The sequence below is a fragment of the Coregonus clupeaformis genome, unplaced genomic scaffold (genome assembly GCF_020615455.1).
Source record: "Coregonus clupeaformis isolate EN_2021a unplaced genomic scaffold, ASM2061545v1 scaf0303, whole genome shotgun sequence".
NCBI lineage: Eukaryota > Metazoa > Chordata > Actinopteri > Salmoniformes > Salmonidae > Coregonus > Coregonus clupeaformis.
In genome coordinates this window covers 340,001-354,734 of record NW_025533758.1, presented here as the reverse complement: position 1 = coordinate 354,734, position 14,734 = coordinate 340,001, and the positions used below count along the sequence as shown (strand labels likewise).

Here is a 14,734-nt window from a genome sequence, read left to right as displayed (position 1 = left end):
CTCATAAATAAGCATTTCACGTGAACGTTGTATTTTGCGCATGTGACAAATACAATTGATTTGTGGGTACTGTAGATTAGTCGAAGACAATTCATACTTTGGGCACTCGATTGAGAATCATCATATGACTACAACACCCAGCTTCGCCTAATATATCTAATAAGAGGTGGCGCCTGCCGGGTCTGAAAGCAGTTACCACTTACATTTTAATCATTTAGCAGACGCTCTTATCCAGGGCGACTTACAGGAGCAATTAGGGTTAAGTGCCTTGCTCAAGGGCACATCGACAGATTTTTCACCTAGTCGGCTCGGGGATTAGAATCAGCGACCTTTCGGTTACTGGCACAACGCTCTTAACCACTAAACTACCTGCCGCCCCAGGAGAAGATGGTGGAATTGTGAAAAACAGAAATGTCAGGTTGAAGATTATTGTGGATAAGGCAACAGAGTTATTAGGGGTAAAAGTAGATGTTACTGTCGACATGATTTTTGAAATGCTCCTTAATCTTAAAGATAGATTGTCTGAGCATGATCGAGAAAGTTTGAAGAGGGATGGGGTTTTTTGGGGAGGGTTTGTTAAAAGTTTGTTTGTGTATTCGTTTTTTCTTAGTAGTGCAGAATTAGGCAAATCATGATTGATCGCACACTCCAGCGCAATAGGCGATATGCACAGGCGAGCATGACGTATTTCCGGTTAAATCTCAGGATGGATGTAAACTTCCGGTTATCGTAGAATGCTGTGCTACCGTATGCTAGCATTGAATGCTTGTCGTCAAAAACATCCGAAACGGTTAATTTTCGTCGTTGTTGTTGTTTATCTTAATGTTTATGTTAATGTTTTTACTTGTAATACTTCGTCTTGACTTATAACATGATGACGTGTAAACGTACGAAAGTACAGTCTCCTGAGTGGCGCAGTGGTCTAAGGCACTGCATCACTGTGCCACTAGAGATCCTGGTTCGAATCCAGGCTCTGTCGCAGCCGGCTGCGACCGGGAGACTCATGGGCGGCGCACAATTGGCCCAGCGTCGTCCAGGGTAGGGGAGGGAATGGCCGGCAGGGATGTAGCTCAGTTGATAGAGCATGGCGTTTGCAACGCCAGGGTTGTGGGTTTGATTCCCACGGGGGGCCAGTATAAAAAAAAATATGTATTCACTAAACTGTAAGTCGCTCTGGATAAGAGCGTCTGCTAAATGACTAAAAATGTAAAATGTACAGGAGGGACGACAGACATGCCACATAATGGGCAGTCTGATATAGTAATGCAACCAAATGATTGCATATGCCACACAGGAACAGTAGCTTTTAACAAGCACAACTGGCTGTGAATCACGCAATGTCATCTGAAATACACAGAAGCATAATTTAATGGGTTTTGAAAGACGAGGGTCTACAGCAGCAGGAGCAAAACTTGTTATTTCTACTTTTTACTGGTGTAAGCAACTTATCTACTGTCTCGTGTCACTTTTGTGCTTTCTGCATCACTTTCCTACTGTCTTGCACCACTTGGCTATACTGTCTCCCACCACTTACCTATTGTCTTGTGCCATTTACCTACCTTCAAACAGTATTGGCAGAGCAGTGGGTGAGTGGTGCAACATTGTAGCCTAGTACCAATAACAACAGTAGAGTGAAGGTTTTGCTCCTAATTCCTCTTGAAATGTAGAAACATCAAGTACAAAAGCAAGGGAGTTGGGCCATATGTTTATAAAGAAAGAAGTAAAGATGACAGGACAGTTTTGAGTAGAACATCAGCAGTTTGAAGAATAGCTGAGTGGAATATGTTACTGTCATTGCAGTCATCAAGTCAGGAAAAAGTAGTAATCTCATTATTGTTTACATTTCAAACCAAACTCCAATTTGTTTACAACAGACCCAACAACAAAGCATGGCAATTCCCACTCAGCTACCCTGGTCTGTATTAGGCTACCACTGTTCAGCTATCGTGAAAAGCACTAAAGTTCTAAAGTGTTCTCTTAGCAATGGCAATCAAAACTGTGGTAACATTAAACGAGTAAAACATGTGTTGAACGGAACCTTGAACAAGTTCAACAGAACTTTGAACGTGTCACTTAATCTAGTCCTACTCTCAGCTGGTGTGGTGGCTTTAGTTTCTTCATTGAGCGGTAGCAGTGGGCTCTCACAGAGATCTCATTTGTAGCCCTGTTTTTACCTGATACTTTCATAAAAGTACAAACACATGAAGTGAGAGGTATATACACATGATTAAACTTTATTTAAAGCATGATTAACCTGAAGCAGGACGGAGTCATGACTTAAAACACCAAAGCAAGGCTTCTAGCTCAGGCTAGCTAGCGTTAGCATATTACCTTCAAAGTTGCAAAGAAAATAAGAAACGTTAAATTTGAAGCCTTTATCCAGTTTGCTACGTGGTGTCCTACTGGATGTCCGGAAGACACTCCGTATATCATTAACATATACTTTAGGCAACTCCAGCAAACACCTTGTAAACTTCATCTCTGCCATCATAACGGTCTACTGTCACTGTCTAATGTTTTTTTTCCGGTAACCGGAAATGCCCAAGCATCCTTACGCCAATGCCGAAATGATGCGTGCATAGAGCCCATAGGTGGCGGCATGCACCTTAAACGTTTGTTTGTGGACCGCCATTATAGCAAAGAAGAAGATGTGTGAATTTGGAACAGCAACGTGCTCGAGACTCCGTCCCAAACACTTTGAAAAATATTTTATATCTCAACATGGCATTAGATATCGGTTACCCGGGGACAATCACAGATAATATATTCTGAAATCTTGAAGAAAACGAAATTACTCGACTTGTAAAGCCAACTCCACATCATCTGCGGTGGTGAAACGTGGTGCCACTGAAAACACGAAGTTGGAGGCCGAGTCTAGTTAGCTATTTGTTTAGGATATTTGGCGTCATCGCACTAATTAAGATCTTGAATACATCGTGACCTCCTGGGTTGTGTTCAAAAGACTGTCAAGTCCTTGAATAATAATTGTTCAGTTTCGGAACCGGGGGTACCTTGTTGAGACTTGGAAGTGAAGTTGTGAAGAAACCTGATTGGCGACATGCCAAGGAGTAAAAAAGGGAAACGTAGTTCAAACAAGGGTAAGTTGGCTAACTGCTAGCGTATTTGCTAACATATGATCATGTGTAGCAAAGGGCTAACTAATATATATTATTTGCAGCACAATCTAAGATGGCATAAATGCTGTGCAACTGCCTGAATTGATCGGTTCCATATGGAACAAAGTTGCTACAGTAGTTAGCAACTTTCTCATAGAATGTCCATTATTTGTAGCAATGCATTGACAAATTGGTGTTTGATACTAGCTATCTAAAACATAACTACTATAACACATTATATCTTTACAGTATGTAATGTTTTGTTTGCATTCTTAGCTGGACAATTTATTTATCTTGCTAAGTACGCTAGCTAGATTTATTTGCAAGCAAGGTTGCCTTAGCTAGCTATCGTTAGGTAACTTATCGTTAGCTAGCTAGCTTGTTATAATTGATCACTATCATTTTATTTCACCTTTATTTATGCAGTTAAGTCAATTGAGAACATTCTTATTTACAATAACCTGTCAAACATATCAATAAACAACAATTGCAGTATACTTAGCTGTCTGTATACACATCAATTACACAATACATGAAAAGCAAACGCATTCAAAGTGACATTGCAACATAGCTGTAACAGTGGCTAGTCTGCTCTATATCTAGACACACATGAAAGGTAAAACGCTTGTCCCTTGGGAGTATTTTTAGAAGGGCTCGTGTCAGTCTGAAAAAGAGCTCAAGTGAGGTAATTTGCCTGTGATTAGTGGTGGGGAGTTGACTCCTTGCCCGTCGACCCGAGCTTCGATTCCTACTACTAAGATTCAGTATTTTTGCAACGGAGGAGACGAGTAGTTGAAAGAGCAAGCGAGGGGGGGGCACAGGTAGGCAGGTCGGCCACCAGGCAGTACAGAGTCAGAACCATGTATCTGTTAACAAAAGATGTAGGCCTATATCGCAATGCTGTATCTCTCAATTTCTTGGCTTGCAATGTCTCGCAAATTCACTAAAGTAGAGGCTATCAATGAGTAGGCTGAGCTATTCTACACGCACCGAAGACTGAACACACTCACATCTTTCTTAGAGAAGAGAAAGTGCAGGCGAGGGAGGAGGAGGGGCAGACTGACAGTTTGGTATAGGCTATATCTTGGTAATCTATATCGCAATGTCTTGCAATGCCTAGTAAATTCACCAAAAGTATATTAAAGTATACACTGAGTATACCAAACATTAGGAACAACTTCCTAATATTGAGTTGCACCGCCTTCCTCTTAGAACAGCCTCAATTCGTCAGGGCATGGTTTCTACAAGGTGTTGAATGCGTTCCACAGGGATGCTGGCCCATGTTGACTCTAGTGCTTCCCGCAGTTGTGTCAAGTTGGCTGGATGTCCTTTGGGTTTTGGACCATTCTTGATACACAAGGGAAACTGTTGAGCGTGAAAAACCCTGCAGCATTGCAGTTCTTGACACAAACCGGTGCGCCTGGCACGTACTACCATACCCCGTTCAAAGGCACTTAAATCTTTTTATCTTTCCCATTCACCCTCTGAATGGCACACATACATAATCCATGTCTCAAGGCTTAAAAATCATTTAACCTGTCTCCTCCCCTTCATCTACACTTGTTGAAGTAGATTTAACAAGTGACGTCAATAAAATAACATAGCATTCACCTGGTCAGTCATGGGAAGAGCAGGTGTTCTTAATGTTTTGTATTTTCAGTATAGATTATGCCATCAATGAGTATGGCTAAGCTATTTTACATAGTGCCAGTGAATTGAAGTTGAACATCGTCAAATGTGTCAGTTTAATTATAGAAAGTAGGCCTGTTGTGCTTATAGCTTATTTAATGAAACCCTGGCTGGCTGTTGATGTCCTAGGCCAGGGGTATTAAACTCTTACCCTACGAGGTCCGGAGTCTGCTGGTTTTCTGTTCTACCTGATAATGAATTGCACACACACCGGGTGTCCCAGGTCTAAATCAGTCCCTGATTTAGAAGGGAACAATGAAAAAACACAGTGGAACTGGCTTCAAGGTTCATAGTTGAGTTTTAGGGTCATAGGCAATCAATCGCAAAATAGGGCATCCCCACTAAACTCTTTGTAAATGGCAAGTTATTTTTCATCCATAAAAGCATCTCAAATGCAAATACTGTTCAGTAGCTCAAATCAGCAGGATCAGAGGCATTTTGGATCGCTAAAATACAATGGATCGCTAAAATAATGACACTTCCTCAATTTAAATATTATGGGGATTCCTATAGATTTGGCAGCCAAGCACAAGTTATGTGTAGCTTATTATCGTCTACATACGTGACGTTGAAATATCTTCACGCCTAGAATAAAAACCTCCAGGCTTATCAGAGTGCGCCACATCATCCCATGGGATCTGTCAAGGTGGCGCACAGCAGAAATATCACTGAAATATTCTAGTTCCTACACTTCGCCTCCTATAGTCAAACAAAATAGGCATTTAATAGGCTAAGTTGATGAGCAAATGTGAAGCTTTATGCTCATGCCAATCCTCTAGAACGCAATATTAGTCTTCATAGTAGGACTCTGCAATAATGAGGTGGTGTGTATATATATACCTTATCCAAATACATTTCAACTCAGTTTTTCACAATTCCTGACATTTTAATCCTAGTAAAACTTCCCTGTCTTAGGTCAGTTAGGATCACCACTTTATTTTAAGAATGTGAAATGTCAGAATAATAGTAGAGAGTGATTTATTTAAGCTTTTATTTCTTTCATCATGTTCCCAGTGGGTCAGAAGTTTACATGCACTCAATTAGTATTTGGTAGCATTGCCTTTAAATTGTTTAACTTGGGTCAAACGTTTCGGGTAGCCTTCCACAAGCTTCCCACAATAAGTTGGGTGAATTTTGGCCCATTCCCCCTGACAGAGCTGGTGTAACTGAGTCAGGTTTGTAGGCCTCCTTGCTCGCACACGCTTTTTCAGTTCTGCCCACACATTTTCTATAGGATTGAGGTCAGGGCTTTGTGATGGCCACTCCAATACCTTGACTTTGTTGTCCTTAAGCCATTTTGGCACAACTTTGGAAGTATGCTTGGGGTCATTGTCCAGTTGGAAGACCCATTTGCGACAAGCTTTAACTTCCTGACAGATGTCTTGATGTTGTTCAATATATCCACATACTTTTGCTTCCTCATGATGCCATCTATATTGTGAAGTGCACCAGTCCCTCCTGCAGCAAAGCACCCCCACAGCATGATGCTGCCACCCCCGTGCTTCACGGTTGGGATGGTGTTCTTCTGCTTGCAAGCCCACCCTTTTCCTCCAAACATAACGATGGTCATTATGGCCAAACAGTTCTATTTTTGTTTAATCAGACCAGAGGACATTTCTCAAAAAAGTCCCCATGTGCAGTTGCAAACCGTAATCTGTCTTTTTTATGGCGGTTTTGGAGCAGTGGCTTCTTCCTTGCTGAGCGGCCTTTCAGGTTATGTCGATATAGGACTCGTTTTACTGTGGATTTAGATACTTTTGTACCTGTTTCCTCCAGCATCTTCACAAGGTCCTTTGCTGTTGTTCTGGGATTGATTTGCACTTTTCGCACCAAAGTACGTTCATCTCTAGGAGACAGAACGCGTCTCCTTCATGAGCGGTATGACTGCTGCGTGGTCCCATGGTGTTTATACTTGCGTACAATTGTTTGTACAGATGAACGTGGTACCTTCAGGCGTTTGGAAATTGCTCCCAAGGATGAACCAGACTTGTGGATGTCTTTTTTAAATTCACAAATGAGAGGTGGAAATGCTCGCACTGTGGAGCCCTGACCACCTGCCACGTGGCTGGTGAAATAGAAATCTTACCCACAAATGCCAAAATCTACCCGCAGGTGGCGGGTGTTAATTTTAGGCCCTGTTTGACTCCAACCACAGGAGTCGGAGTCAACTCCAAAAATCCTGGAGTCGTTCACCCATACCTGTGAGGGGCCAACACAACTTGAGGCTTTGACCAGCTATGCTGTCAGAATTCACTTTTATATATCGGAATGAGTGACATTTGGCTACAATTAGTGATGGGACGATTGATACTGGAGCTCCGATGCAGCTTTCAAAGCACTACTGATCCAACACAATGTACCGATGCTTGTTTCAAAGAAACATTATCACGTGATCAATGATGTCCGATGCTTCGTTTTGATCACGTGGTTTTTCAAACCGTGTGTTGCAAAATGCGAGATCCCACTGATTTCGCCTTGGTTCTGGTGCTTTCTTTGATTCCAAGTTGCTTTCAAACACCGACCTCTACTGGACAACGTACTTCGGCCTACAATGTAGTCAGCTATTACACTGCGGTCTTGCACAGTGTGTAGCTGGGGTAACTCGTTTTGTTGTACTTAGAGTTAAGACAGTAACTATCCTAGTTTCCCCTGGGAACTCGCATTACAGCTCTTTTACACTGCTGTTTTCCACACAGTGCGTAGCTGGGTTGGTGCTCAATAGTTTTTCTGTTACACTACTTTACAGTACAAACAGTAACCATCCTAGCTAGTTTCCTGTGGAAACTCACAACTCATCTCTATTACACTGAGGGTTTCAGTATATCGCTGGGTTTGCTATAGTTCTGTTACATTATTTTACAGTACAGACAGTAACTCTCCTAGTTTCCCTTAGGAACTCACATAACGGCTAGATTACACTGCTGGTCTAACACAATGTGTAGCTGGGGTTGCCATATTCTTTTGTTACACTGCAGGGTATACACTACCCATCTCTTCTTCCCACAGAGAGGAACTACCTTTTCCAGTATGGCTTTTCACCTTGAGAAATGCTAGGTGTCCCTGCCAACAGGCAGCGGACTGCGTTTAAGAAGGGTGGCACTCTGCAGTCATCCTGAGGTGCTTGCCGCTGGCATTGCCAGCTTCTCACAAGCCCAAAGGCCAAACTGAGAGAGGCAAGTGGAGTCCCCATGGGCACTGACTATAGTGATGGAAGGCTACGATCTTCAACGCCGATGCCGGCCACCGCTATAGTTCTGGTGCCTCAAATGTATCAGGGTCTTCTAGTGTTGACGCCCTGGTTGACTGAATTAGTTCAGATGGAGTGTCAACCTACATCCTAAACCCTTATTCTGGCGAAGGGTTGTGTCTGACAGACATGTTAACCGGGGGACTGGAGTCTACACCAGGGGTTGGCAACCTTTTTTGTGGAGTGCCAATTTACCATTTCTAACAATCTGAGTGCCAGTTATGATTTTCATATATGCATTACAAGGAATTGTCTATTGAATGTTTAATTACCCACAAACGGAAGAATTCCATAGCTTGCTAAACAGAGGCGCTGTCCATCAGCACCATGGAGCTCCACTATAGGCCTAGCTACATCAGATGAGCGATGCAGTACCAAGGCGCTGTCCAAGGTGTTGAATCCGGCGCTGTCTTCACTCCTTTTAAAACGCATCTATAGATCTTTGTATTGTACTTCCTGATTTTTGCCATTGTTTGGTCGAGTTTGTAAGTAATTCCTTTGTTATGCCTCTTATTCCATTGCATTATGTGTATTTGTCTGACATGTAGTTGTGGTTAGCAGTTTTAATGTGATCATTTTAATTTTGATGTCTGCATTTGAAGTCGGCCTTATTGTGACTTGATGGCCTGTAGTAGTGGCTTTATGTATATTTCGTAAAGCTGTCTAAACGTTGGTTTTATTTATGGTTTTGATTTATGGACAATATTCGTTTGATGCGTTTTATCAAGATAGAATCCAGATTTCGTTGTAATGAGACACTTCACTGCTGTTTTCAATTGCATTTATCAGATGTTTAGATTGTTTATATGGAAATGACGTTAGAACACTTGGAAATATGATTTATACATTATTATAATACTAATGTGTATAAATTGCTCCTCCATGCAGTTTTGTGGAACAGTCCCATTTCAATATAGGCTACAGAACTACAAAGGCCAAATGATTAAAAAAAACATTATTTATTGAAAAATAGAAGGTTGAAATAAAAAACGACAGATGACTGTTAGGCCTACAACAGCCCTAAACATAACTCAATGTATTATGTCCATATCTGCTGCTGAGAATCGTAGCCTACTCAGTCTCTTGTCTCCCCCGTCTTATTCCAAATCCTCTGCAACACACACACATTCACATTACTACTTGCTGAAATTTACTGGCATGAACATTACAAGATTATAACGTTTTGTATTGAAAATCACATCTTTAATGCGTTCCTTGTCCCTGCTTTCCATTGCTGAGCCGCGTAATATCTGGGCTATAGTTGAAGACTTTTAGCTGCACACAGGCCTCCGAGTGGTCCGTTGTCAGCTGGCTGCGTGAGGGGCTCAGGATTGACTTCATGTGTGAAAAGATCTGTTCACATAGATACGTGGATCCAAATGCTGAAAGCATTGCACATGCAACCTTCTTCAGGCTGTCAAATTTCATTGGCAGGCTCTCCCAACAGTGAATAATGGAGGCCCCCTGATCTCTGTCCCTTCCAGTTCTTTGTACAGGTCTGTGAATTTTGATGACCAAACGGAGGATGCCTTGAGCTCGATCAGCTGCGTTTCAAAGTCCTCGATCCCCATCCACTGAAACACAGACGGATCCAAGTCGCTCTCCTCAAAGTTGTCTGGCTTGATCAAAAAAGAAAACATTGGGCCATGTTGCTTGAAGTCTTGAAATCTGACAGAGAACTCACTTTAGCTCCCCCATGTACACTCCGATGGCGTCAGTACTGACAGTGTGGCTTTAACCATATCCAAACACACCACGAACCATTCCAGAAACTTCCCTCCACTTAAACACCTGACACTGCAGTGAAGAGGCAAGTGTTTGTGGATTTGTTCCATCTCTTCCAGCAGTGACCAAAACTGTCTGTGTCAAAGATGAGCGATCAACAAGGAAATTCACAATTTTAACTACAGTAGCCATCAGTACCTAAATTGACATTTGAAATCTTGGAACACAGATTCTCTTAGTGAATGATAGTGAAATTTAACCACGGGGTGGCCAATCTGATCTTCAGTCAGCTTTGCGACTCCTTTGTTTCCCCACCATAGCAGGGGCAACGTTAATTGTAATAGCTAATATGTTTTTAATATCGACACCTCTCCTCAAAATGATCCGTGAAGGCTTTTGCTACATCTTCCCCTTTAGGAGTACCATGCATGGGTTTTAGACAAAGCAGCTCCTCGCGTACCTTCTCTGAGTCACAGTATCTTGTAACAACTGCCAGACTCTCATTAAGAGCCACACTAAACACAGGTGCATCTTTTAACACTACAGTTTGCTGCTCCTTTACATTTTCATCCATCTCAGTGTAATGGCAGACACATTCATGTCTTATCTTTGAGATTGTGTCTTTGTTATGCAATCCATCAAATAAAGCCTACGACCACTGAGGAAAGCCTCGTTGACATGTTCCTCATCAGTAAATGGTTTTCCATGTTTAGAAATGCACTGCGCAACTTTTTAGCTTGATTTTTGACTGCATGTAGATTTGTAAACACACTGCTTTGCATTTCATACCTGGATAAGGCCGTCTTAATTCCTTGGAAGTTTTTCTCATGTCTCGTTTCAAAACGATGCTGTACACTTGATGTCTGATAAACAAGTTTTACAACAGAGAGCGCAAACAGCCCGGCCCTTCAGTAAAACACATCCATATTCCTTTGTCCAAGAGACAATATATGAGTGGACATTTGCCTTATTTTTCTTTGCTGATGACATTTTGCACCCTGAACTTTTTAAATAGCAAAAGAAGGCTTGCTAGCTGCTAGCCGTGTGAAAACCAATCTCATCTTCAGTGCCGCCTTGGTTTTGAATTTGGCAGAGAGGCGAGGCGGGTTGTCTTGCACTGAACTAATAATGATTTTCCTGCAAAATCATGAAAGCCTATTGGCTAATCAGGATTGACATACCTTGGGAACTACAAACTTGCAGTGAATACCAACGCAATTTCGAAACCAATGCATGCAATTTCAATTATTTTCGGCAGTTTATCAAAAAATTAAAAATCCTGCCGAAAATCATGGCAAGTCACGCAACAAAATACCCCCCCCCAAAAAATGTGCATGGCTTGCCAAGCCTTGGCGTGCCTGGTCTACACCCTCAGCTGGTGCTACAGCTCTGGGAGAGGTTCAAGAGAGCACAGGTGGACCTGTTTGCATTTCAGGAGAGCACTCATTGCCCCTGCTGGTACTCTATTTCGGACCTTATGAGTCTGGACGCCCTCGCTCACGATTGGCCGGCAACGACGCGTTACGCTTTCCCACAATTTCCCCTGATCACAGCTACGCTAGACAGGTTCAACTTGATTGGCCACCAGCTGCTCTTGATAGCGCCATGCTGGCAGAGACCACCATGGTTCAGCCTCCTGTTGTCTCTCCTCTCGGGGACCCCATGGCAGCTGCACCTGAGGCCCAACCTTCTCTTCAGGCTGGGGGGACACTGTGGCATCCGGATCCGCGCCACCTCCAGCTTCGGGCTTGGCCTCAGAGGCGTTAGTGGACCAGTCTAGGCCTTTAGGACAATGTGGTGAACACGTTGCGGAGCGCCATTGTTTCTTCCACCAATGCGTCATATCAAATGTGGTGGGGCATATTCTCGGCATGCCATGACGAAGTTCAAGAGGGACCCATGGCCCACTCGGTGCCAAACTGGAACATTGTCAGTGCTTGCTGAGCCCCTAGAGTCGAGGACTTTGAAGCATCTAGCCATGAAGGTGGCATTCCTGAGCACTGAATGTTTTTACGAATGGGTCCAGCCGAAGAGTGTCACCCTCTGTCTTAACCCCTCATTCTTGCTGACGGTCCTGTTTGACAGATGTGAACCGGCCCTTACATTTGTCCACATATGCTCCTCCCGCGGCTGCGGGTGAGCTGGGTGTCCCCCCCAAGTGTCTGTGATCTACGGCTCCTCAAAGGAGGTTACATATGTGACCTTCGTTGTCCACTTTTGTTTAGATGTTGAAATCAAGTGGCCTACCTGGATAAGAAGATGCTTATTTCTCAGAATGAGACTGTCAGATTGCTGAATGCTGAAACTCCTTTTTGCCACATGTACAGGTGGCCAAATGTCAGCATAGTGGTAGAAACTTTCAAATGACGGATCCTAATGAGCTTCTGCCCTTAAATAAATGCATGTTTTTATCCTCATTGCACATTTATAAAACAGACTAGACAGCTAGCCCATAAGTCTGGCTAAAATGCTGCTAGCGGTACGTGAAACCGCAATGCCGTGCATGACAAACTGAGCATTCATTTTCCGCTATGTTCATTGATACTCCCGTTTTTAGTAGGGTCTGCCCTGCGCTGAATGTTTGGACTTGAGACATAAAAATGGTATCAATAGAAAGGTTAAGTTCTTCTCTTAAATTAAAATAATGTCTCAATGTGTTTCGGCATCCATATGACCGATTTCTATTGGACCAAACCTCAAATGCAAAAGCGAGTTGAAACTGCTTCCTGTCAGAGGAAGAAGTGATCTTTTGTCTTTGTTGTTGTGAGTGGCAGGGAGAGGGGCTTGGTGTGAGCGACTGGGAAGGTCCACACAGCACAGAAGGAGCGAAAGAGACGAGACCAAAAAGAAATGCTCATATAAACAAACAACAAATGTTGCCTTGATTCTTGCAGTACTGGCATTTGGAACATTGTGCTAAAATTAATTATCAAATTAATTAATTAATTTGATATATCGCCCAGCCCTAGTCCCTAGGCTAGCAGGGTGCTCCGCCCCCAGTCAATTGTAGTCTGATGTGGGTAGTGCACATAACGTGAGGACTCAACACGTCCCCGTGGATAGTGGACTCCGACTGTGTGTCAGATTGCTGAATGCTGAAACTCCTTTTTGCCACATGTACAGGTGGCCAACTGTCAGCATAGTGGTAGAAACTTTCAAATTACAGATGCTAATGAACTTCTGCTCAACTGGAATACATTAGCTAGCTATCTCCAAGTAATATCCAAGTTTATAACAATCACTGAGTAATCTATATTAGATATCTCCATGTGACCAATAGTAAAGATGGTAGAATTAATCTTATTGCTGTTCAATTTATGAGAATTATCAAACAGGACAGGTTACATGGAATAGAAAAGGTCTGAACAGGCTTACAGAGAACGGTCTGGGGAAAGCAAGAGATGCATTGCTGAGAGCAACATGAGGAAGGAGAGGAGGTTTAGTGTCTGTCTAATAGTATTTTCCTCCATCCATGGCCAACCTGCCATCCATCCCTTTTACAGGCTCTCTCAGACAGGAGGTTCTACAGTTGCAGCTGTCGGCCAAGGGCCCCCTGTCTCTCAAAGGTAACTTAGCAGCCGAACTCCAACCCCTGGCCTGCTTCAAGCCTAATTCATCGTTCATGTAACCTGGACCCACATACTAATGTGTCCCTACGTCACCTGGACTAATTTGATGCCCATGGCCATCTGTCAACTATTCCCGCTTGACCATCACATCCCAGTACTTCTCCACCCACTTGACTAACTCATCTTTACCATTAGTCATTGTTACAGTTCATATGGTATTGCATGGCTCATGCCCATGACCTTACAGGTGTAGTAGCTAGGTTTGCATATTCCAAACAATGTCCTCAGGCTTTCACTGCCTTATGTTTTACCCTGCCTCACGTCACCTCAGCTGGTCCCATGTCCCAGGATTCCCAGCCTTCTCTCTCCCTCTGACCTACTAACACTGTATCGCATCTTGGATACTCCCAGCTCCACCCTCCCCTCTGCACGTTAGCCAACTCACTGACCTAACTCCTCTCATAGAGGCTTCATTCAGAATGCTGCATAAACTGTAGCATTACCATTCGTCAGAATTTCTGCAGATTTTTGTGGTCCAACCTGGGGAGCCAACCTCACTGATAAACTAACTCCTTTTGAGCCTAGCCTATTTATGCTAGGTTGTGATCACTGGAGTAAGGCGGTGTGGCCATGTGTGATTGTCTCCTCACTGTCTCTGCCATCTGTCAGGTTAGGGCCACAGTCCGGTAGCTTTACTACTGGCAGTGCCAGTCGGCTCGGCTGTGTCTGAGGGATTAACCCTTCAGGCAGCGGGCGCACCGACCAGCATTCCCAGTTTAGCTGCGTGTGACGTGCCTGTGTGTGTCAGCACTGGGGAGAGAATAGACCCTGCTCTCTACAAGTAGAGGGTCCTGGGATGTCATTACAGACACAGACTGACAGCTGAGCGAGCCACTGACCAAGACAAAGTTCACCTCTAACTCCCACACTCATATCTCTCTCTGCATCTCCTTCCCTTTCCCTCTCTCCTCCTATCCTCCACTCCTCATTATTTCTATCCTCGTTCTTTCTCTCTCATAGGGGGGGTGAAGGGTGGGTCTGGTGCCAGTGATGATGACCTGGCGTCTGATGTGCTCAGTCACTACAGCAGTGCCAGCGAGAGCGCCTCGGTGCTGGACGAGGGCACAGGTGGGTACACACACAAACTAGCTAAGTCAACATGCATGTGCCCTCACACTACTAAACACCGGTGTGTCATGCAGTTGATATAAGCTCTTTGCCTTTGTTTTTGTGTTGGACCTATTGTTTCTTTTGTGTGTCCACCACAGGAGCAGGTGAGCCACTAGATGATCAGATTGCCCAGGAGGAGACCGAGGACAAGCTGAAACAATGCATAGATAACCTGATGGACAAGAGGTGGGTCTCGCAGGATTTAAACTGTTTTTACA

The 14,734-nt window shown here is 43.5% G+C and overlaps 1 protein-coding gene across 3 annotated transcripts in view; it reads left to right on the top strand.

The window, feature by feature from the left end:
• Positions 1–2,614: 2,614 nt before the first annotated feature.
• The window catches only part of LOC121545486 (interferon-related developmental regulator 2-like), a 22,840-nt gene continuing 10,720 nt past the window's right edge, over positions 2,615–14,734 (top strand). Inside the window, exons 1-4 of one of the 3 annotated variants that reach the window (XM_041856045.2) lie at positions 2,615–3,098; positions 13,281–13,343; positions 14,367–14,474; positions 14,615–14,702. In XM_041856045.2, coding sequence (XP_041711979.1) covers positions 3,059–3,098; positions 13,281–13,343; positions 14,367–14,474; positions 14,615–14,702 — 299 coding nt within the window. In that variant the 5' untranslated portion in view covers positions 2,615–3,058. The remainder of the gene's footprint in view (positions 3,099–13,280; positions 13,344–14,366; positions 14,475–14,614; positions 14,703–14,734) is intronic. The other 2 variants (XM_041856043.2, XM_041856044.2) reach the window with 2 other exon arrangements.